At 45.0% G+C, this 23,636-nt stretch overlaps 1 protein-coding gene across 1 annotated transcript in view; it reads left to right on the plus strand.

Annotated features, from left to right (window-relative positions):
• ntng2b (netrin g2b) overlaps positions 1 to 22,403 on the plus strand; it is an 83,916-nt gene extending 61,513 nt beyond the window's left edge. The window contains exons 6-8 of the mRNA XM_066645564.1: positions 8,409 to 8,576; positions 15,744 to 15,878; positions 22,054 to 22,403. Of these exons, the coding sequence (XP_066501661.1) occupies positions 8,409 to 8,576; positions 15,744 to 15,878; positions 22,054 to 22,298 (548 nt within the window). The 3' untranslated portion in view covers positions 22,299 to 22,403. The remainder of the gene's footprint in view (positions 1 to 8,408; positions 8,577 to 15,743; positions 15,879 to 22,053) is intronic.
• The last annotated feature ends 1,233 nt before the right edge of the window (positions 22,404 to 23,636 follow it).

Genomic DNA, 23,636 nt, shown 5'->3' on the forward strand with positions numbered 1-23,636 from the left:
TGCAGAACAGAGACACAGTGGAGATAGAGGAGAGGCACATGGTGTAGGAGAGGGACATATCAGAAGTAGAGAAGTAGTACATGGTGGACAAGGAGTCAAGAAACATGGCAGAAGAGGAGAGGGACAGGGTGGTGGAGAGGGACAAGGTGGAGGGCAGGAACATGGCATAGGTGAAGGGAAACACGGTGAAAGAGAGGGACATATAGGAAGAGAAGTAAATGGTGAAGGAGGGGGACATGGAAGAAGAGTAATTCATGGCACGGCCACAGGAAAGGGTCATGGTGTAGTAGAGGGACATATAGCAGGACAGGGACATGGCAGAGGAGAGGTACATGCTGAAGGAGAAGGACATGGCAGAGGCAGACCATATGGACATGGAGGAGGCACAGAAGAGGGACATAGTTTATTAGAAGGACATGGCGCAGGGGAGGCATATAGCAAACTTGGAGCAGTGGGCCATGTAAGACGTGGAGGAGAGGGACATGGCAGAGTAAGAGTAGAGGGACATGGAGGAGGCGAAAGAGAGGGGCATGGTGTGGTAGAGGGACATGCAGCAGCAGTGGGACATGTCAGAAATGGTGGAGAAGGACATGACACTGGTGAAGGACAGGGACATGCAGGAGGCAAAAGAGATGCACATCGTGTGGTAGAGGAACATGCAGCAACAGTAGGACATGTCAGAAGTGGAGAAGATGGTTATGGTGGAGGAGGATATGGCAGAGGTGGAGGACAGGGATATGTTAGAGGAGAGGGGCATGGCAGGGGTGGAGAAGATATACATGGTGGAGGAGAAGGACATGGAGGAAAACAGGAACTTGGCAGAAGTGGAGGAAATGTACATAGTGGTGCAGAGGGACATGGCACTGGTAGAGGAGAGGGGCATTTTGGAAAAGAGGTACATGACAGAGTTGGAAGAGAGGGACATGACAGAGAAGACGTACATGGAGGAGAGGAACATGGCAGAGTAGATGTACATGGTGGAGAAGAAGGACATGGTGAAGGAGGTGTACATGGTAGAGCAGAGGGACATAGTGGAAGAGAAGTACATGGCAGAGGTGGAGGAGAAGTGTATGGCAGAGATGGAAGAGAGGGACATGGAGCAACAGAGGCTCATAGAAGAGGTGGAGAAGAGGTACATGGTGGAGGAGAAGGACATGGTGGAAGAGAGGGAAATGACAAAGTTGGAGCAGAAGGACATGGTGGAAGAGAGGGAAATGACAAAGTTGGAGCAGAAGGACATGACAGAGGTGAAAGAGAGGAACATGGTGGAGGAGAGGGACATGATGCAGGAGAGAGACATAAAGTTGGAGGAGATGTACATGGTGGAGGAGAGGGAAATGGGAGAGGTGGAGGAGATGTACATGGTGGAGGAGAGGGACATGGAGGAAGAGAGGGAATTGGAGGAGGTGGAGGAGAAAGACATGACAGAGGTGGAGGGGAAGGACATGGTGGAGGAGAGGGACATGACAGAGGTGTAGGAGAGGGACATGGTGGAAGAGAGGGAAATGACAGAAGTGGAGGAGAAGGATATGGTGAAGGAGAGGGACATGGTGCAGGAGAGAGACATGACAGAGGTGGAGGAGAAGAAAATGGCAGAGACAAAGGAGATGTACATGGCAAAGTAGTTGTACATGGTGGAGGAGAAGAACATGATGGAAAAGATGGACATGGAGGAAGAGAGGGAATTGAGGGAACAATTGGGCATGTAGGAGAAGGACATGGCAGAGGTGGAGGAGAGGGACATAACAGAGGTGGAGAAGATGTACATTTTGGAGGAGAGGGACATGGTGAAAAAGATGGACATGGCAGAGGTGGAAAAGAAGGACATGGCAGAGGTGGAGGAGATATACATGGTGGAGAACAGGGACATGACAGAGGTGGAGGAGAGGGACATGGCAGAGACATAGGAGAGGGACATGATGGAAGAGAAGGACATAGCAGAGGTGTAGGAGAGGGACATGTTGGAAGAGATGGACATGGCAGAGGTGGAGAAGATGTACATGGCAAAGTAGATGTACATGGTGGAGGAGAAGGACATGGTGGAGGAGATGGACATGGAGGAAGAGAGGGAATTGGCAGAAGTGGAGGAGAAGGACATGGCAGAGGTGGAGGAGAGGGACATAGCAGAAGTCAAGTGTATTTTGGAGGAGAGGGACATGGGGGCAGAGGTGGACGAGAAGGACATGGCAAAACTGGAGGAGATGTACATGGTGGAGGAGAGGGACATGACAAAGGTGGAGGAGAGGGACATGGCAGAGACAAAGGGGAGGGACATGGTGGAAGAGAAGGACATAGCAGAGGTGTAGGAGAGGGACATGTTGGAAGAGATGGACATGGCAGAGGTGGAGAAGATGTACATGGTAGAGGAGAAGGACATGGCAGAGGTGGAAGAGAAGGACATGACAGAGGTGGAGGAGATGTACATGGTGGAGGAGAGGGACATGGCAGAGGTGGAATAGGATTACATGGTGGAGGAGAGGGACATGGCAGAGGTGTAGGAGAGGGACATGGCAGAGATGGAGTAGAAGGACATGGCAGAAGTGCAGGAGAGGGACATGTTGGAACACATGGACATGGCAGAGGTGGAGAAGATGTACATGGTGGAGGAGAAGGACATGGTGGAGGAGATGTACAAGGTGGAGGAGAGGGACATGGAGGAATAGAGGGAATTGGCAGAAGTGGAGAAGAAGGACATGGCAGAGGTGGAAGAGAAGGATATGACAGAGGTGGAGGAGATGTACAAAGTGGAGGGGATGGATATGCTCAGGGAGGACATGGTACTGGAGCAGGAGATGTACATGGTGGAGGACAGGGACATGGCAGAGTTAGAGGAGATACACATGGTGGAGGAGAGGGACATGGCAGAGGTGGAGGAGAAGGACATGGTGGAGAACAGGGACATGGCAGAGGTGGAGGAGATGTATATGATGGAGGAGAAGGACATGGCAGAGTTGGAAATGAACGACATGTTGGAGGAGAGGGACATGGCAGAGGTGGAGGAGATGTATATAGTGGAAGAGAAGGACATGGCCGAGGTGGAGGTGAACAACATGGTGAAGGAGAGGGACATGGCAGAGGTAGAGGAGATACACATGGTGGAGGAGAGGGACATGGCAGAGGTGGAGGAGAAGGACATGGTGGAGAACAGGGACATGGCAGAGCTGGAGGAGATGTATATGGTGGAGGAGAAGGACATGGCAGAGTTGGAAGTGAACGACATGTTGGAGGAGAGGGACATGGCAGAGGTGCAGGAGAAAGACATGGTGGAGAACAGGGACATGGCAGAGGTGGAGGAGATGTATATAGTGGAAGAGAAGGACATGGCCGTGGTGGAGGTGAACAACATGGTGGAGGAGAGGGACATGGCAGAGGAGGAGGAGAAGAACATAGTGGAGAACAGGGACATGGCAGAGGTGGAGGAGATGTACATGGTGGAGGAGAGGGTCATGGCCGAGGTGGAGGAGAAGGACATGGTGAAGGAGAGGGACATGGCAGAGATGGAGGAGAAGGACATGGTTTAGAACAGGGACATGGCAGAGGTGGAGTAGATGTATATGTTGGAGTAGAAGGACATGGCCGAGGTGGAAGAGAAGGACATGGTGGAGGTGAGGGACATGGCAGAGGTGGAGGAGAAGGACATGGTGGAGAACAGGGACATGGCAGAGGTGGAGGAGAGGGACATGGCAGAAGTGGAGCAGATGTACGTGGTGGAGAAGAGGGGCATGGCAGAGGTGAAGGAGAGGGACATGGCAGAGATGGAGGAGAAGGACATGGTGGAGAACAGGGACATGGCAGAGGTGGAGGAGATGTATATGTTGGAGTAGAAGGACATGGCCGAGGTGGAAGAGAAGGACATGGTGGAGGTGAGGGACATGGCAGAGGTGGAGGAGAAGGACATGGTGGAGAACAGGGACATGGCAGAGGTGGAGGAGAGGGACATGGCAGAAGTGGAGCAGATGTACGTGGTGTAGAAGAGGGGCATGGCCGAGGTGGAGGAGAGGGACATGGCGGTAGATCTTATGAGAAATCTGGCAGAGGGAAGGGTGAAGCAGAAGGGCGGAGACAGCATTCCGAAGATGGAAGATGGCATGGAAGCTGGTCTGAAAGAGAAGAGCAAGAGAACCTCTTTGAGACAGAGCGGGAAAAGACAGACCACAGGAATAATAAAGGTAACAGCCTGATAGATTCGCAGTGCACTCTAGGTAGTGTAGTATTAGTACTGGGGTGTAATAGTCTTGTAGAGTAGTGCTATAGGATTGAGGGTAATGTAGTTGAGCTCTGTAGCCTGGTTATGGGCCTGAACTCTTGGAATGTGTTACTCACTATACAATGCACTTAATGTGTGTATCCGCTATCCAGCAGTGTACATGGGTTTGGATTACATTGTGGGATTGTTTGATGCATTGAAATTTGTCCACTAGGTTTTTAGACAGTACTACAAAATGGCAGAACCCTAATATAGTGCACTATATAGTGAATAGGGCACAGTTGGTCAAAGCTGGTTTATAGTTTTGAAGAACCTCATACATGTCTCTGTATCCAACATGGGCACCACACAGAGACGCTTCCATAATTGTCAGCCTACTTTAACGTAACAAGCTGGTTTCCACTGTCTGTGCTACAAACTGGACATGAACCAAAGAGGGTCACCATATTAAAAACACCCATTTGGCCACACACTCCAAAGCAGATCTGACCAAGATATAGCTGCGCTGACTCTGGCAAACTTGACATGGCCCAAACAGTTATTCTGGCAACATGTGGCCCTGGCCTAGTGTTTATGTCGCTCATCGTGGGGCAGTCTGCTCAAATGCTGTATGCCATGAGTGTGCCATGAACTTGGGACCAGAGTCAGAATCATTTTGCCATTTGGGGTAGAAGGCAAAATGGACAGCAGTGTTTCTGGTTAGAAATACCTGATGTGGTTGAAGCCTGTCCCCTGCTGGCAGTCATGGGTTAGTAGGATGTCGGGAGTGTCTGCTTCTGTCTGACAACCATTAACTCTGTTTTTGAAGTTCTGCTGAAGTTTCTGCTGTCTGGAGGACCTCAGCCTCAGAGGCTAAAGGGGATCATATATGACGACTTTAAAGGTGAGAACAGTGGAAAGATGGATGGATGGATGCATAGATCAGTAGATGTGAGGATAAATAGATTTCAGCATTGTGGATGAGTACATTTAAATGAAAACATTGATGTATGGATGGATGCATAGATGTCTAGTAGTAGACAAAAGTATGGATGGATAAATACATAAATGGGTGAGTGTAGGATAAAGCCATGCTTATTCATATTGGATGAAGGATAAGATAAGATGTAAAATACCCAATCCATTAGAGCTTCACATAGGGCCCACCCCACCCTCTTCCTACTGGCAGCCATACAATTGTTCCAATCCTACAGCTACGCCCTAAGGTTGCTTTGGGTGTTTATGATCTGATCATCAACTAGCTACCCTTAACATTCGCTGAATTAAGCCAATGACACCTCCAGAAGGCTCAACAGTGTAGTATGGCATCCCAGACCCACCCCCCTCCAAGCTAGCTTTATAGTCCTACCTTACCCTCAAGCATCAACAATCATAAATCGTCACTGGCCTTCCTGGTGAGTAGGGCTTTATCTGGCCCCACTTGCACTATTAATTCATGCTCAGTGACACCAGATCCATGTGACCATTACGTGCTACATCACCAACCACCACAACAGCACATCTTCAGTGCATTTCCCCAACAAGTCTGTGCTCTTCTTATCCATAACCACTGACTAGACCTTTCAGCTGTTTCTGATAACTCCTTCACAGCTGCCCTTATTTTCCAGCCCATGATGCCATACTGCACAAGCAGGGATGTGGCCAATTTGGCTACAAATCCTCTAACATGTATCTCCACTGGTCTTACATGTGCCTGCCACATGTTCCCTCACCTCAGCCACCAAGTCTGCATATTTCACCTTGCTCCTTTCAAATGCTTTGTCTACTGCATCGTCAAATGGAACTGTTAACTCTATGAAATAAACTATCCGTGTACTTTCAGAGTATAGCACCATAGCTGGCCTCATTGTAGTTAATGCAATACACTCTGGGACCTGCAGTTTTTTACCTATGTCCTGTCATGTGCTTCACCCCTTCTATTTATAGATGTGCATGCTCTCAAATACATTCCCCCTCATGCACAAACCTAATCACTTTATTAGTACAGCCACTCATCAATGCATTTACCTTTAAGCGTTTGCTGTCCAACAAACATGCTAAAACCCTTAGCACCTGATTATGTCTCCATGTATACTTCCCCTGTCACACATTAACCTTTCAAGCTGATAGAATATTCTTCAGCATGCCAACCCCTGTACATAATCTACAGCTGGATACCCAGACCCATTGTCCAAAAACTTAATACGACTTGCCTCCATCGCCCACAATTCTTGCCAAGTAATATTCTGCTTCTCTAGATTCTCCCAGTGAAGCCACTGGCCTTGTTTTGCCTGTGAGGCTGCTGTTGTACACCATGCCTCCTCTTCCTGATTGCGAGTAAATCTAGTCATCATTTGCCTTCTCTGTGGTGATGTGGCCCTCCTCAAAGCTTTCCACGAATCACCTGACCCAAGGCCCACTCTTCTGCATTGCACTTGGCCAATGAATGGATGCTTAGATGGATGGCTAAAGAACAGAGTGTCAGTGAGTTGGTTAAAGTGAATACTTACTCAGGTCTATCCTCTTAATGGATAATGAAGCCTCTACATTAAAGACTGTGTTTATCATCTGACATTCTAATTCTGTATTTCCTTTCTTCCTTGTCCCTGATCTCTCATTCCTGTGTGTGTGTAGTTCTGAGTGTGAACAGATGTAGGTGCACACATAAAAGTGCATGCTTAAAGGTGACAACATGTGTGTGTGAGTTTGTGTGTGTCTGTGTGTGTGCATGTGCATGTATGTGTGTGCGTGTGTGTTTAGTAATTTATATTTAATAACCTCTCCTGTTAGTGTGTGCTGAGATAGGCCCTTTACCAAATCCTCCTTCTAGAACAGCACATAAATATTTCACACAAACCCTCATACACATACACACTCACACACACACACACAGTTCTGACGATTAAACTAATTAAGGACTAAAGTTTTTCTCCAGTGGAAAATCTCTCCCACATCCAGAGATAAACACTGAGCTGACCAAAATATGCATGGGTGTGAGTATGAATGCACGTGTAGGCATGGGTGTGGGTGTGTACAGATGTGAATGTGTATATGGGGTGGCTGTGATTATGGTTGTGTGTGTGGGTATGGGTCTGGTAACAGGTGCAAGTACTGACTAGCTGTATGGATGTGTATACGGGTACAAGTGTAGGTACCGGTGTGAGTATGGGTATGGATGTGGATATAGGTGTGAGTGTGGCTACAGTGTGGGTATGGATCTAGATATTGGTATAGGTGTGAGTATGGTTAGTGGGTGTGGATGTAGATACGAGTGTGTATGCAGGTCTGAGTGTGTGTAGGGTATGGGTGTGAGTGTGGGCACAACTTGGTTATGGTTGTGGGTATAGGTGTGGAGGTGGGTATTAATGTGAATGTATCCTGTCAGGGTTTGGGTACAGGGGTGGGTATGGGAATGGGATGTGGGTGTGGGTGTGAATATGGGTACAGGAGTTTAAATGAGTGTGGGATCAGGTATGAGTGTGAGTTTGGATATGGGTGTGGGTACAGTTATGGTTGAGGCTATGAGGGTGGGTGTGGGTACAGGTATGGGAGTGAGTATGGTATGAGTGTGGGGTTAAATGTGGGTATGGGTTAGGGTACAGGTGTGGGTGTGACTACAGGTAAGATTGTGGGGTTAAGTGTGGGTGTGGTTTTGGGCACAGGTGTGGGTGTGGATGTGAGCGTGAAAATGTGTGTGAATATGGGTATGAGTGTGGGTTTGAGTGTGCTTCACCTTCAGAGAAACCTTCACACAAACACACTTTCTTTCACCTTCTACACACATTTAGGCTCTTTTAATATCGAGCATCTTATCCCTGAGGGACTCCAGCAGAGGCTACACGAAAGTGACTTCCACTCCGCTCTGGTCAATACAGTAGCTGCAATTAGAGATTTACTTCCATCAGCTGATCACATCCACCAATCAACGCTCTCGATTCACAAAAGTGTAGGGAAAGGGGAAGGATTCCATCAATTCAGAGGGGGAATCACTATAATTCCAACAATCTCTCTCTCTCTCTCTCTCTCTCTCTCTCACACACACACACACACACACACACACACACACAGCTCATTATTGTTCCCTTCCCTTTAACTTTCCTCTTTCATGTTGTCTTTTCCTCCTCTGTCACTCTCTTCCTTTAAATGAAAATGAAACATCTATTTGATCTCTCTCTCTCTCTCTCTCTCTCTCTCTCTCTCTCTCTCTCTCTCTCTCTCTCAGACTGTGAGTGTTATGGTCACTCAAACCGCTGCAGCTACATCGACTACCTGAACATTGTCACCTGTGTGAGCTGCAAACACAACACTCGAGGTCAGAACTGCCAGCACTGCCGCATGGGCTACTACAGGAACATATCTGCTGAGCTGGACGACGAAAGTGTGTGTGTCGGTGAGCACAACTCATGTGTATATATGTGTGTGTCTGTGTGTGTGACAGTGTTTCTCAACCCTGGTCCTAGAGACACCCTACTCTGCACATTCTAGTGGTGTCCCTGCTTTAACACAAACTCACTGCAACTCTGTAAAAATTTGTTCATTTACTGATTAGTTGAATGTGATGTGTTAGGACAGCGGAAATCTTTAAACATGCAGAGCAGTGTGCCTCCAGGACAAAGGTTTGTCCTGTTGTCTAAAGTTTTTTGAAGGCAGAGACTGACTGCTTAAACAAGTGGAATCATGTGTGCTGCCCTTGTCTGTAGTGAAAACGTGAATTCACACCAGTCATCCGCAGATATGTTTGGGCACTTCTGTGAAACAACTCAACGTTTGGCAGAGTACAAAAGTAAACCAGAAAATATTCTAGATTCTTTTGGTATAATTCCGCATATTAACTTCTTACAGAGGGTGGCGCAGCGGCGCAGCAGGTAGTGTCGCAGTCACACAGCTCCAGGACCTGGAGGTTGTGGGTTCGATTCCTGCTCTGGGTGACTGTCTGTGAGGAGTTGATGTGTTCTCCCCATGTCCGCATGGGTTTCCTCTGGGTGCTCCGGTTTCCTCCCACAGTCCAAAAAAATATGTTGGTAGGTGGATTGGTGACTCAAAAAGTGTCTGTAGGTGTGTATCTGTGTGTCTGTGTTGCCCTGTGAAGGACTGGCGCCCCTCCAGGGTGTATTCCTGCCTTGTGCCCAATGATTCCAGGTAGGCTCTGGACCCACCGCAACCCTGAACTGGATAAGTGGTTACAGATAATGAATGAATGAATGAACTTCTTACAGCCCTAAGGATAAGGCAGAAAATAACAAAGCATTTATAAGATTTGAAATCTTCCCTAGTCATTAATTTTGTCATTGTCAGACTACTGCAATCTTACACACAACACAATTGTATTTTTTTTTACTGGTATAAGGAAATGCTCCATTTTTAATAGTTCCAGTACAACCCTGGCCACAGTTGACTGCCAAAATGGCAGAGACAGATTTCTCATCCATGATATGTCATCTTTCAGTAACTGATTGAGGCTCTGCTTCTGCGTGTTGCTCCTCTCAATAAAGCTATATTTTCTTTTTTTTTTCTTTTAGTAGTCAGCGTGTTGCTTGTTCTTTAACCTTTTGTGTTCTTCTACAAACAAGGAGAGCTGTTCAGCTGCCATCGTCCTGCTCATTTGTTTGGCCTGTAACAATAAGAAGGGAGCCTTTATTGGTCAGCATGATTTTAAAGCATCCGTAAACATAGAACTTCAACAGACACTAAAAAACACAACGTCCACCTGTCAACAGACACAAGCTTGTCACATCTACTGCCAATAATCCTCCACACCAACAGAGGTCGCGCTCACCTGAATTTTAGAACTGGTCACATGTTTCCTGTGTCAGCCATTTTGCCTCTTCTGCCTCTCTCTGTGTCTAACTGGTGGATTCGCTTGTTTTTAAGACTCTGATAAAACTATTTCAATCACCAAAACTATTCATACACATGAGTAAAGGGATGTTTTCACAAGAAATATAAAGATTTTCTAAAATCAGATTAAAGTTTTTCAGGGTTAGAGACAGATTATCTCTTCATAAAAGAAGTAGATTGAGAGGTAGAGTGGCTAAAGGTAAATGCTTGAGAGAGCTGAGATTGTTCTGAACATTTTGATATAAAACATGTGGGCAATATATTATAATACAAGTACTTTAAAGGCGATTTTAAGAAAATTGAGAAAATGTCCTTAGACCCCAAAGGGTTAAACCTGCACTTGGTTCTAACTCCTTTTTGGAAGTCCTTCACCACAGAACTAAGGCATTCATGTTTGTTTGCGTCTGTTCGTCTTCGTTCAGTCAATGTGCTCTGGCCTTCACAGGCCCTAGTCAGAATGGCTGCCTTATGGGCCGATCCCTATTTTCGCCTTTCTGTTCTCTGTGCTGTTTAGAGTGACTCTGTTTGTTCAGAGCGAGTGAGGGAGGAGGCGACAGAATAGAGAGGTGCAGTGACCAAACATTTTCTGGCCCCTGCAGTCAGTAGAACGCTTCCTGAATCTCAATAGAATCACACAGGGCAAGGATACAAACCTGAGGTCCAGAGCCGCATGAGGAGGCCTTGAATATCTGACTCTGTTGAAGTTTCAGCGCCATGTATTTTGCTAGAGAATAAGAATTCAAGATGATGATGAGCATGCCTCAAGGAAAAGAGAGAGAGAGTTAGAAAGAGCAGGAGCATATTAAAGCGAGCTTGTTTCTGCTGTATGAACTCTGTAGACAGCAGTGATGAGCAAAGCTCACTGTCAGCGTGCATCATCAAAGAGATCTTCTGGCCAAGTAACAGCAGCAGCCTGGAAAGCCTGGAGCCCCCAGCTCCAACACAACACAGCCACAGATGACTGGTACATGAGGCAGTGGAAAGGATGGGAGCTTAGAGAGGCATAGGGAAAGAAGGAAAGTAAGGGGATATTGCAGTAACCGTATGGCAACTCTCTGAAATCTGCAAAGCCCTCAGTACAGACCCTCAGGCACAGTCTTTGTTTGTCTATTCACCTGGAGAAGTAGAGTGGCTAAAGGTAAACACTTGGCTTGACCAGCAGTAACAGGACAGTCTTCAATCATAAGCCCTGGGCACCACTCTCCTGGTACACTTCCAAAGCCAGAGCTCCAGAGTGGTCTGGATCCAACAGGGAGAACGCTCCAATAGAACCGAGGAATGCCGTTCACTTTCACCTTGAGTCTGGAGTCACACCTGGTGCCAGAACACAGAGCCCATCTCTTCATATTTACTTCCAATGATCAGAACACAGAGCCCATCTCTTCATATTTACTTCCAATGATCGCAAACAAGGCATGCTTGTTTTACTGCCCAGTGCTGTCCAAGGTGAGGAATATTGACCACCACAGGCAGGCAAACAGCCAGTGGGCTCAGAGTTCAGAGGAGCTGAAGGAGCTAAAATGCTAACTCTCCCAAGTGAGTGGACTGGGTGGCTGCAGTAGAGTCACACTGAACCCAGAACAGAGGAGGAGGATGTGAAAGTGAACGGAGGGAAGGTGCATGAATGGTCAGCGGTCAGGAAACAGCAGGTGTTTATTTCATTTCCAGCTCAAACAGCAGATGTCCCTCCCTTCACAACGAGAGAAGATAATCCACTTGCACAAGGAAGTGTAAAGAAATCAACCACTTTTCAAACCTGGAGTTCAAACATCAATAAAGCTCCAGAGAAAGTGGGACCCATCACAGCCCAATAGTGCACTACACATTAAGACAGGAAGGTGTGCCTCAATTGTGCAATTGATACCTATTCTAACTACATTCTAAATACAAGTGCATCTCAATCGATTAGAATTTCATCAAAAAAGTTAATTTATTTCAGCAATTCAATTACAAAAGTAAAATTCATATTATATAGAATTCATGTATATACATTACAAACAGAGTGATCTATTTCAAGTGTTTGTTTCTTTTAATGTTGAAGATTGTGTCTTACAGAAAGACCCAAAAGTCATTATCTCAGAAAATTAGAATATTATATAAGACCAATAAAAGATAATAATACAGATATGTTGTCCTACTGAAAAGTAGGTAATGTATATGCACTCAGTACTTGGTCTGGGCTCCTTTTGCATAAATTACTGCATCAATGCGGTGTGGAATGGAGGATCACCCTGTGGCACTGCTGAGGTTTTATGGAAACCCATGTTGATAGCTAGCTTCAGCTTGACTGCATTGTTGGGTCTGGTGTCACTCATCTTCCTCTTGACAGTGCCCCATAGATTCTCTGTGAGTTATAGGTCAGGCGAGTTTGCTGGCCAATCAAGCAGCTTTTTCTACCACGCTTTTTCCTTCCACTCAACTTTCCATTAATATGCTTGGACACAGCAGGAGGGTGCCAATAACTGCCGTCTGAAAATCTGTCAAGTCACCAGTATTCCCATGATTGTGTAGTCTCCTGAACCAGACCAAAATCTTTTGGGTTTTCATTGGTTGTAAACTATAATCATCAACATTTAAAAGAAATAAATGCTTAAAATAGATCACTCTGTTTATATGAGTTTCAATTTTTGAATTGAATTACTGAAATAAATTAACTTTTTAATTATATTATAATTTATTGAGATGTACCTGTATGTACAAGCATGAAAGTTGAACATACTACAAAAATCCTTAGATCCAGTTGATTTTATTGTCCGATGGTAATGATGGACTCTATTGTCCCACAATCCAACAGGAAACAGAAAAAGAGGAACTTGTCTGGGGAATTTTGGTTCTGTTCCAGATAGTGCCCTACTCCCTTTACTGTGCACTTCACAATTATAAGTCTAATACTCCTACAGCTAGGAAGTGCAGTAAATGTTAGACAGAGGTACGTGAAGCTTCATTAATTGAGACTAATATGTCCTCTACAAAATTTCTTTATAGATTGTGTATTTATTAATTTTTTATAACGTCTGGTTTTACACATGTATACCCCCTACCCATTGAATGTAATGTAACGTAAACCCGGCCGTCCCATTGCCCACTCCCAAATAAAGAACACAGCGCACAAACCCAAAGCACACATGCAGTGATTTAATAGACATGCCACAAGTTTGTTTTGTTGTTAAGATAAGTACTCGGAGAGACAGAGGTAAACACAAGGAAGGTATTTATAACTGGAAAAGGACACAGGAGGAAACAAACAAACCAACTACAAACAACTAATAAACAGAATGTGAAACTTTATAGCAAAACACTAGACACAGGTCTGAACAAACACTCAGAAATTACCTGACAAAACCTAAACAGAGACCCAGAATGCTAAACTAAACACAGCGAGCTAAACCTAAACAAAGAGAGCTACTTGGACAGCGACCTGGCATGTGGTCTCTGGTGGACAAACACTGAGACTCATGACAGAGCTTATAAATTTATAAACTATAGCACAGACAAGGAACACCTGGGAGGGGAGACAAGAGGGCAGAGACACAAAGAGACCCAGGTGGAGACAATGATGAAAGGCTGGATCTAAGGACCAAGGTGGGGCTAAGCTAGAGAAAAGGGAGGAGCCAAGCACAAAACAAAAAGCCATGTGCTCCTTTAGCACATGTCAAAAAAGGAAACAAAAGCAAAGCAGGAGTACACTAAACAGGACAATTCATGACATTTATTTATATGTATTTTGTTTATATGTATTGTTTTAAACCCCAGTGAAATGACGCTGATTAATAGACTTAACTGTTAACCTCCTGTGCAGTCCGAATTCCCTGTATAATCCTGGTAAAATGATTGGAATACACCTAGAATATAAAAATCATCTGGTTGTTATGCACTGTGATAAGTGACCTTCAGGGGACCACACCCGGATGTCCTCAAATGTTCTCTAAAAGTAATAAAATAACATTACCCAAGAGATGTTCCAGGAACGGCTCTTTGGGAATATTCAATTAGTTCTAGAATAGGATGTGTTGCAGATGTCCATTTAAAAGTCCTAGAAACATACTTCAGTGAACATTACAAGGGTACTGAAATAGGGACGCTGGTGAACATCCCAAGGACGTTCGTCATTTACTGGGTATATTTTGCATAAATGGTTTTATTATCCGACATTCAATGCACTATTTTAGTGCAGGAACCATTCTTTAATGACCTACACTGTGCATTACGCAGTATGGAGGGAGATATATATTGTTTTACCTTTATTTCACCAGGCAAGTCAATAAGAACAACTTCTTATTTGCAATGGCAGCCTGGCAAAAAATGTGAAGATTTTGGAGCAGCAGATATTAAAATGCATCCTTCAAAGGATGCAGATGTAGGCTGAATGTGTTGCGACTTGTCTGTTCCATTTTTGAAGCGGCCGAATATGCGGCCGACAAATGCTTTCTTTTCTCAAGAAAGGAAGGATGCAACAGGGCTATCCTTCACCAGCCAAGATATGCCATGCAATGAGCCATGGGATTTCAGAATTTTGCAACATCAGCAGAGAAGCAAACTGTGTTTTAAACATATCTTACATATCATCAAATTATTATGACACGTATATAAAAAAGGAAAATACTCAAATTTACTCAATACTCAAATACTCATGATAACTGACTTAAATGATATCTGTTTGTATTAAATATTGCCATTAAGAGAATGACAGTTATATACATTTCAATAAAACTACTCCAGAATCTACTGTCATCATTGGGTTTTTGTGAAAAAAATTATTACTATAAAAATAACCTAAAACAAGCATATAAAACCACAAAGGTGTTATAACAGCATTAAGTCAAAAGGGAAGTATCAGTTTGATTTTTTTTATGATTATGATTTTTTTCACAATAAAATAAAAAATAAAACTGTAACCAGCATTTAAAAATACGGTCTAAATTAACTTTTTAGAATTTAAATAACCCGACTCTTTTCAGTGAAATAAACTATAATAAAACACTTTCATCTCCAGCTTAAATAAATGGGCACATATAATGAAATTAAAGGTTCAGACTCCGCATTTAAAGTGCAGGTGATGTCAGGAGCAAACAGGAGTGGTGTTTAATGACAGTAACTGCAGCCAAAAGGGAAACCTGGAATAGTGTAGACTGTCCCATTTCGGTTTGGCCTCCGTAGACTGAATCTTTCAAAGAATGCAGCCCTTGTATTAAAACGCATCTAATGTTGCAACTTTGTCTGATATGTGTTGTCATAGCAACTATTCATCATGTCCTTTGTAAGGAACAGTGTAGTATGTTAAAACATTGTGTACGAGCCTGCCGAATGCATATTATTAAGATTACTTGATAGTATACACTGTAAAGTATTAGTGTGTAGTACATAATTAGGATGCAGATCTAGTCTTAGTTGTATGGGTTTGGCAGTTAAGTAACTATACACTACAGACTCGGCAGTTAGCTAGTGTGTAAAGAACACAAGTGGGACCCTCCCTGGTGTTGCATTATAATAATCCACATCAGATAAACAGATCTAAATGCATTTATGTGGGATCCATTCTCACTTCATGGGCGTGGAAGTGGTGTATGGCTTCTGTACGATTTGTAGCTGTATAGAGATCAAATGGCTTTCTGTTAACTAATAATTAACTGTAAATAATGACATATTTTGAAGATTCTTAAACATGAAAACCTCTCTCTCTCTCTCTCTCTCTCTCTCTCTCTCTCTCTCTCTCTCTCAGAGTGTGGCTGTAACCAGATGGGGTCACTTCATGATCGCTGTAACGGTACTGGGTTCTGTCAATGTAAAGAAGGTACCACAGGAGCCAAGTGTGATGAGTGTTTGCCGGGTTACTACTGGAAACAGGGCTGCTTCTGTAAGTAGGACACACACACACACACACACACACACACACACAAAGTCAGACAGATGCAGTTATGTTAAAATCCTCTGCAGCAAAATAACCAGATATTGTAAAATTTCATTTAACAGGTTAATTTTATTTATTTTTATTTTTTGTTAAAATAAGTAAAGGGAGAGTGACTGCCATGTGAGGGTGTGAGTGACGAGTTTGTGAGTCTACTCGTGTATGTGCGTGTGTGTGTGTGAGAGAGAGAGTCTGTGTGAGAGAGAGAGAGAGAGAGAGAGAGAGAGAGAGAGAGTGACAGGGTGAGTGTGTGAAATTGTCCACAGGTGTATGTGTGTAAACAGACTGTGTGAAACTGTCCACAGATGTGCATGTGTGACTGGGTGTGTGACTAATTTTCCAAAGGGGATATTCATCTTAGGCCCTGGCTACAGTGCTTATTTATTGACACCTTAAAGGAAAATCCAGGTCATGGTAGCATGTGCAGGCAGTAAGCGTCTCAGCTCTGCTTGGCTCGGACTGGTGTGGGAAGCCTTTATTTATGGGATGCTTTGTTTGTAGGTTAATGATCCCATTTGTAGTCTATCCCCTGCTGCTTAAAGAACTCCTACCTGTGCACTTTCCCTGTGATCCATCTTCCGCATGAGACAGGCCCAGAGTGGGAGACTGTGGCCCAAACGAAATGTGAGGACTACTTTACTCATGCCCTGTCTCTCAGAAACTTGAGTGGGAATATGGGAATATGTTTTGCCATCCATTTACTTTTGTCTTTTCTGTTACTGCACTGTACCCTTAACAGGCCTTTTCTGATTGGTGTGTTCTTGGTCTACCCCGGGGCCTCCTCCCCGTTGGACATGCCCAGGAACATCACCAGGAAGGCGTCCAGGAGGCATCTGAACCAGATACCCGAACCACCTCAACTGGCTCCTCTCGACGTGGAGGAGCAGCGGCTCCACTCCAAGTCTCTCCCGGATGTCTGAGCTCCTAACCCTGTCTTTAAGGGAGAGTCCAGACACCCTGCGGAGAAAACTCATTTCAGCCGCTTGTACCTGTGATCTCGTTCTTTCTACCCAAAGCTCGTGACCATAGGTGAGGGTTGGGACGTAGACTGAACGGTAAATTGAGAGCTTTGCTTTTCTGCTCAGCTCTCTCTTCACCACAACGGACCGGTACAGAGCCCGCATTACTGCTGACGCTGCACCGATCCACCTATCAATCTCACGCTCCATATTTCCCTTACTCGTGAACAAGACCCCAAGGTATTTAAACTCCTCCACTTGAGGCAGGATCTCACGTCTAACCTGGAGAGAGCACTCCACCCTTTTCCGACTGAGTACCATGGACTCGGACTTGGAGGTGCTGATCCTCATCCCTACCGCTTCACACTCAGCTGCAAACTGGTCCAGCAAGAGCTGGAGATCCCGGCTCAATGAAGCCAACAAGACCACACCATCCGCAAAAAGCAGACATGGAATCCTGAGACCACCAAACCGGATACCCTCCACCACTTGGCTACGCCAAGAAATTAAAAATTATGAACAGAACCGGTGACAACGGGCAGCCCTGACAGAGTCCAACTCCAACTGGAAACCAGTCGGACTCACTGCCAGCCATAGGAACCAGACTCCTGCTCTGTTTATACAGGGACTGGATGGCTCGTAGCAAAGAGCCCAGTACCCCATACTCCCCGAGCACCCCCCACAGAATACCCCAAGGGACACGGTCGAATGCCTTCTCCAGATCCACAAAACACATGTGTCTGGTTGGGCAAACTCCCATGCACCCTCCAGGATCCTAGCAAGGGTAAAGAGCTGGTCCTGTGTTCCACGACCGGGGGCGGAATCTGCATTGTTCCTCCTGGATCCGAAGTTCAACTATCGGTCGGACCCTCTTCTTCACTGCCCCCGCATAGACCTTACCAGGGAGGCTGAGGAGTGTGATCCCCCTATAGTTGGAACCCTCCGATCCCCCTTTTTAAAAAGGGGAACCACCACCCCAGTCTGCCAGTCCAGAGGCACTGCCCCCGATGTCCACGCGATGTTGCAAAGATGTGTCAGCCAGGACAGCCCCACAACATCCAGAGCCTTGAGGAACCCAGGGCGAACTTCATCCACCCCCGGGGCCCTACCGCCTCGGCCACATCAGCCCCAGTGATAGACGAGCCCCCCACAGGGTCCCCCAACTCTGCTTCCTCTGCGGAAGACGTGCTGGTGGGATTGAGAAGATCATCGAAGTATTCCTTCCACCGCCTAATGACATCCCCAGTCGAGGTCAACAGTTCCCCACCCCCACCATATACAGTGTTATACTCCTCTGTACCTGTCGGCTGCCTCCGGAGTCCCCTGAGCCAACCAGGCTTGATAGGACTCTTTCTTCAGCTTGACAGCCTCCCTCACCCGGGGTGTCCACCACCTAGTGCGGGGATTGCCACCCTGACAGGCACTGACAACCTTGCAGCCACAACTCCGTTCAGCCACTTCAACAATGGAGGTCCAGAATATGGCCCACTCAGACTCAATGTCACCAGCCTCCCCCAGAATGCAGTTGAAGCTCTGCCGGATGTGGGAGTTGAAGATCTTTCTGACAGGTTCCTCTGCCAAACATTCCCAGCAAACCCTCAACATACGTTTGGGCCTGCCAGGTCTGTCCGGCATCCTCCCCCGCCATCTGATCAAACTCACCACAAGGTGGTGATCAGTTGACAGCTCAGCGCCTCTCTTCACCCGAGTGTCCAGAACTTTTATACAACTATAAAGTCGATCATCGAAATGCGGCCTAGGTTATCCTGATGCTAGGTGTACTTGTGGACACCCTTATGCTCGAACATGGTGTTCGTAATGGACAAACTGTGATGGGCACAGAAATCCAATAACTGAACACCACACGGGTTCAGATCAGCGTGTTCTCCAGCACCCCCTCTAGGGTCCCCAAGAAGGCATGGTACTCTGAACTGCTGTTCGGTGCATAAGCACAAACAACAGTCAGAGCCAACCCGAAGGCGCAGGGAAATTACCCTCTCGTCCATTGGGGTAAACCCCAACGTACAGGCGCTAAGCCGGGGGGCTATGAGTAAGCCCAATACTGCCTTACGCCTCTCACCCTGGGCAACTCCGGAGTGAAAGAGCATCCAGCCCTTCTCAAGGAGATTAGTTACAGAGCCCATACTGTGTGTTGAGGTGAGCCCAACTATATCTAGCCGGTACCTCAACCTCGCGCAACAGCTCAGGCTCTTTTCCCACCAGAGAGGTTATGTACCATATTCCAAAAGCCAGTTTCAGTAACCGAGGATCAGAACACCGGGGCCCCCGACCCCGAATGCCACCCGATCCACAATGCACCAGACCCGGATTACTACCTCTCCCACAGGTGGTGGGCCCATGGGAGAGTGGACCCATGTAACTCCTTCGGGCTAAGCCCAGCCAGACCCCATGAGTGAAAGTCTGGCCACCAGGTGATCGCCAAGGAGCCCCTCCCCCAGGCCTGGCTCAAGGGGTAAGGCCGTGGTAACCATACTCTGGGCAAGGGAGGCTGTGTCCATGTTCTTGACTTATTCATCCTTGTCTTTATGGATCACTCTTCATTTTGGCACATCACCTAGGACCATTTTGCCTTGGGAGACCCTACCAGGGGCTATTGCCCACGACAACATAGCTCCTAGGCTCAGGCAGGCACGCAAACCCCTCCACCATGTTAAGGTGGTGATCCAAGGAGGAGCACACAGACACACTGCTTATTTCATACACTTTCAGTGTGAGGCAGTCTGAGGACAAGTAAATGATGCAGATCCTGCTTTGGTTAACAGTTGCAGCAGGCAGTGACTCTTTATTGCTTTTTAATGACATTTACCTTGTGTGCTAAGTGTGGTGGTCTGCAACCTGCTGGACGTCATCCACCTCACACACACCTCCCAAAAGTTCTGACTGACATAAACCACAGACACACACACACAAACAAAACAAAACAAAACAAAACAAAAACACACTGACCTGCAGATGGAGAGACCATGCATAAAGCAGACATGGGGAGAATGGTCAGGATATCTTAGTTTACACTTATATTCAAGCCACCGGTTTGTAAGTGTCATTACAACCCCGGTTATAGAGATTCCCTTATTTTATGGGACTTTTCCACTGCATGGAACCTACATGACCCTACTCTACTCAGCACGATTCTTTTGCTTTTCCACTGGCCAAATCTGGTGCCTGGTACCTGGAACTGTGTAGGTTTTCTGTCCCAGCTTGCTATGGAGTTCCAACAGTACTTAACTTGATGGAGCTATATATATATAGCTATTTTGCTATTCCGTTTTTTGTCAGTGCCTCTTTCAGTTGCATTTAATCAGTAATTATGTGACATAGCCATATTCAATATGTTGTTTTATTTTCTAAAGAACCTTTGCTACTCAAATATGTAATCACTTGAGGTTTTCATGCTGACCGATAAATCAATTTTTCTACAAATTTGTCATGTTTTGACCAAAATTTTACTTAGCGCCTGCTTTTTTTTTTTTCATATTTCTCAATGTACATCCTTGAAATCATATTTCCACATCGGATATCTTCACACAGATTGTTAGTGTGAGGTGTCTGTTAGTTGAAAACATAAGCATTTTTGATGCTAATTTATTACATGTCATATTACTGTGACAAAATAAATTTGTAGCATCAGACGGACATATTTTTCTTGATATTCTAAGCTCCAGGAATTTAGTTCAGGGCAAATATGGACAATATCCCAACAAATAAAAAACATTTTGGTACTTTGGCAGTTTTCTCAGATGCTGATAATATTTACAATTATTATTATTATTATAATAATCTTTTTAAAAAATGATGAAATAATACTTGTTTATTTAGAAAACACAAAATAAAGAATTATTTAAGCTTTTTAGTTTATATTTGTTGATCTAATGCAGTGTTATTTGATGTGAAACCTACAAAAACCTTGAAAAATTATAAATCAATAATAAGAATATGTTTTTGCTGATGACTCATATTTTTCTGCCCAGAGACAGTGGGTTGACGTTATGTGAGTCAAAACGAAACTGAAAGTAAACACCGTCTTTCTTGTCCCTTTGCAGCGTCTTTTTTTCTGATTATAGCGAATATCGTTAGAATCTTTCTTGACAAGGACATAAGACAAAAATTTTGAAGGAGCCCCTTGATTTTTAGGTGGTTTTTCACACTGGATTACTCCCAGAGGCTTCACAGCACCGCGATGAGAGTGCTATTTTTAGAAACGGCAGGATCTGCGCTTTCTAACGGTATACGGAGCTCACAGAAGCATTCAGACATTCAAGACTTACAAAGCTGATTATATAAGGTGTGTTTTTCACCCCGCAAAATGCGGCATTCGGTCCATGGTGATGTATAAACCGTGCAGAGCACTGACTGGCCAGAGCCATGTCAATCACCATGAAATGCATAGCCCATTCAAATCCAACAGAAACCGCCATTTGTAAAAGCTCTTAAGTTACCGCAGCTTTCACATTTATTTTTATCTGACTTAAAATGGCAGCTTGCCTTGAGGTGTTTTGAAGAGGTTTATATGCTCTTTGTGCCAATGGCGGACGAAAATTTCCAGTGAAAGTCAAATGTGCAATTAGTCCAAAAAAATGAAAACAACATGCGAATACACAGTGTGTAAACAGCGCCTTACTTTACCGGCACCGTTGTTGTGGTTTTCAAAGACGGCGATTGCTGTAAGAGGTGTGATTTATCGATGTTAATGACGTTTCGTGGGAGTGCCCTGCCAGTGGAAATGCGACAAGATTTAGGCGTGCGGGGCCGAGCCGTGTAGAGCCATACCCATGCAGTGGAAAAGCACTAATAGATGTGTCATGTTTTTATTATACACCAATAATCAAAAAAACATTATTGATAGTGACATGAATAAATAATGAGACAGCAATGAGACATCCTCCACATCGTGTTCATGAAGCTCTCCTTCAGCAATACAGTACAGCAAAGTGATTGAGAATGTGTATTTGTGTGTTTTCCCTTCTGAGGATCAAAGAATGATAAAGAAAATATGAGTGCGTGCGCAATAATCCTCGAGTCTGAGAGTGTACAAATGGGAGTTATAAACAGGTGGAACTCAGAGCTGCTGTTTCTTACAGCTGTCAGTGGACATCTCTGTCACAGTGTTGGTGTATTTTACAATCAGAATCTGTCTGTCTCTCTAGTGAACGTGTGTGATGAGGAGCTGCTGGTGTGTCAGAATGGAGGGACGTGCGTTCAGAACCAGCGCTGTGTCTGCACTCCTGATTTTAAAGGTGTGTTGTGTCAGCAGTCCCGCTGTGACGGGGGGAAAACCGAGGGCAAGTTCTGCAGCCATGCCGGTGTTGCTACAGTAGAGCTGAGCCTGAGCCTGCTGCTGTCCAGCATCCTGACCAGTCTGACGACTGTACTGCTGACCACCTCACCCTGAGACCCTGATGCTGTCCAGCCTCCTCCTCCTCCTCCTCAGAGAGAGAGAGAGAGAGAGAGAGAAAGAGAGAGAGAGAGAGAGAGAGATAGAGAGAGACCTGGACTTATGCAGGACAAACACACATAAAAACAGACTTTTTTAATCACAAAGCTGAAGGAGAATCATGCAAAAAAAAAAAAAAAAAAGATAAATAAATAAATAAAATAATGTACACACACTCACACAAACAAACCCACAACCCACACCTTGACTATCCAGCAAAAGGCTGCTTTTGAGCGCTGTAGCAGGCATCTCAACAATGCTGCACTTCCATGCACTTCTACAGGCTCTAGAGAGAGCAGATATATTGTGATGTGTGTCTTATTGGATTTAGAACCTACAACCAGAGGTGCTGTTTCCATGGAAATGGAGGAAAGCTCCACCCCACGAGGTCAACCTGCTCTGCTGCTTTTTTTTTTTATAGTAATGATAATGATATTGATTATGTTCATTATATCTCCATGTAAAAGCAAAAAGACCCAAACAAACAACCCCCAGTATCCCCGAGCAAGAGGAAACAGGTTGAGACACTGTTCTGCTGTTAAGAAATCTCCACCAATAGAGACACACCCTAGATGCAGGAAGAACACGCGCTGTAACTAATCTTGACACTTGAGGGTCTCATCCTTCTGCTGGTTTGGGTAGATGTTATTTTATTCAGATTTAAAGTTATATCCTTAAAGGGGAGGTTTTATTCCACTGTAACTACAGTGAACCTTATAGCACACGGCGTTGCCCACAGTGAAGAGTTTTATCACCGACGTCTATTGCACTGTAAATTTATCATTTTTCAGAGATTACAGATTATTCTATAAAAAGAGCTCAGATTATATACCCCTCCTAACAAAAGAGGAGTATAAAGAGAACATATCTTCGTCTCCAGATTCCTCCAGGTCGTAGTGGGCGGAATGGAAAAGATGTAAATGCAGTATATAGAACACCAAGACAGGAATTGGCTGTGCACTGTATGCATTACCAGAGATTCTATGACACTGTAAACTTTACAGTAAACCTGACTGTTACTTGGACAAGATCTCCATGTGTTGGTGTGTTATTGACTTATTCTTTTGATTGAGCGAGAGTGAGAAGTATATTTTATATTTGCTATGTGCTGTGTTAATTCTCTTGAACTTTATTTAATGACAAAAGCACAGACTACAAGTGTTGTTTGGGTCCAAATAAAGTCCCCAGTTAACGTTAAAGTCCCCATCACAGTCGGCTCTCATATAAGGGGCTGACCAGTCCACTACACAGCAGAAGGTAATATTTTCCAACTTGGGTGTCTTTAACTGCAGAAAG

The sequence above is a fragment of the Hoplias malabaricus genome, chromosome 15 (assembly GCF_029633855.1).
Source record: "Hoplias malabaricus isolate fHopMal1 chromosome 15, fHopMal1.hap1, whole genome shotgun sequence".
NCBI lineage: Eukaryota > Metazoa > Chordata > Actinopteri > Characiformes > Erythrinidae > Hoplias > Hoplias malabaricus.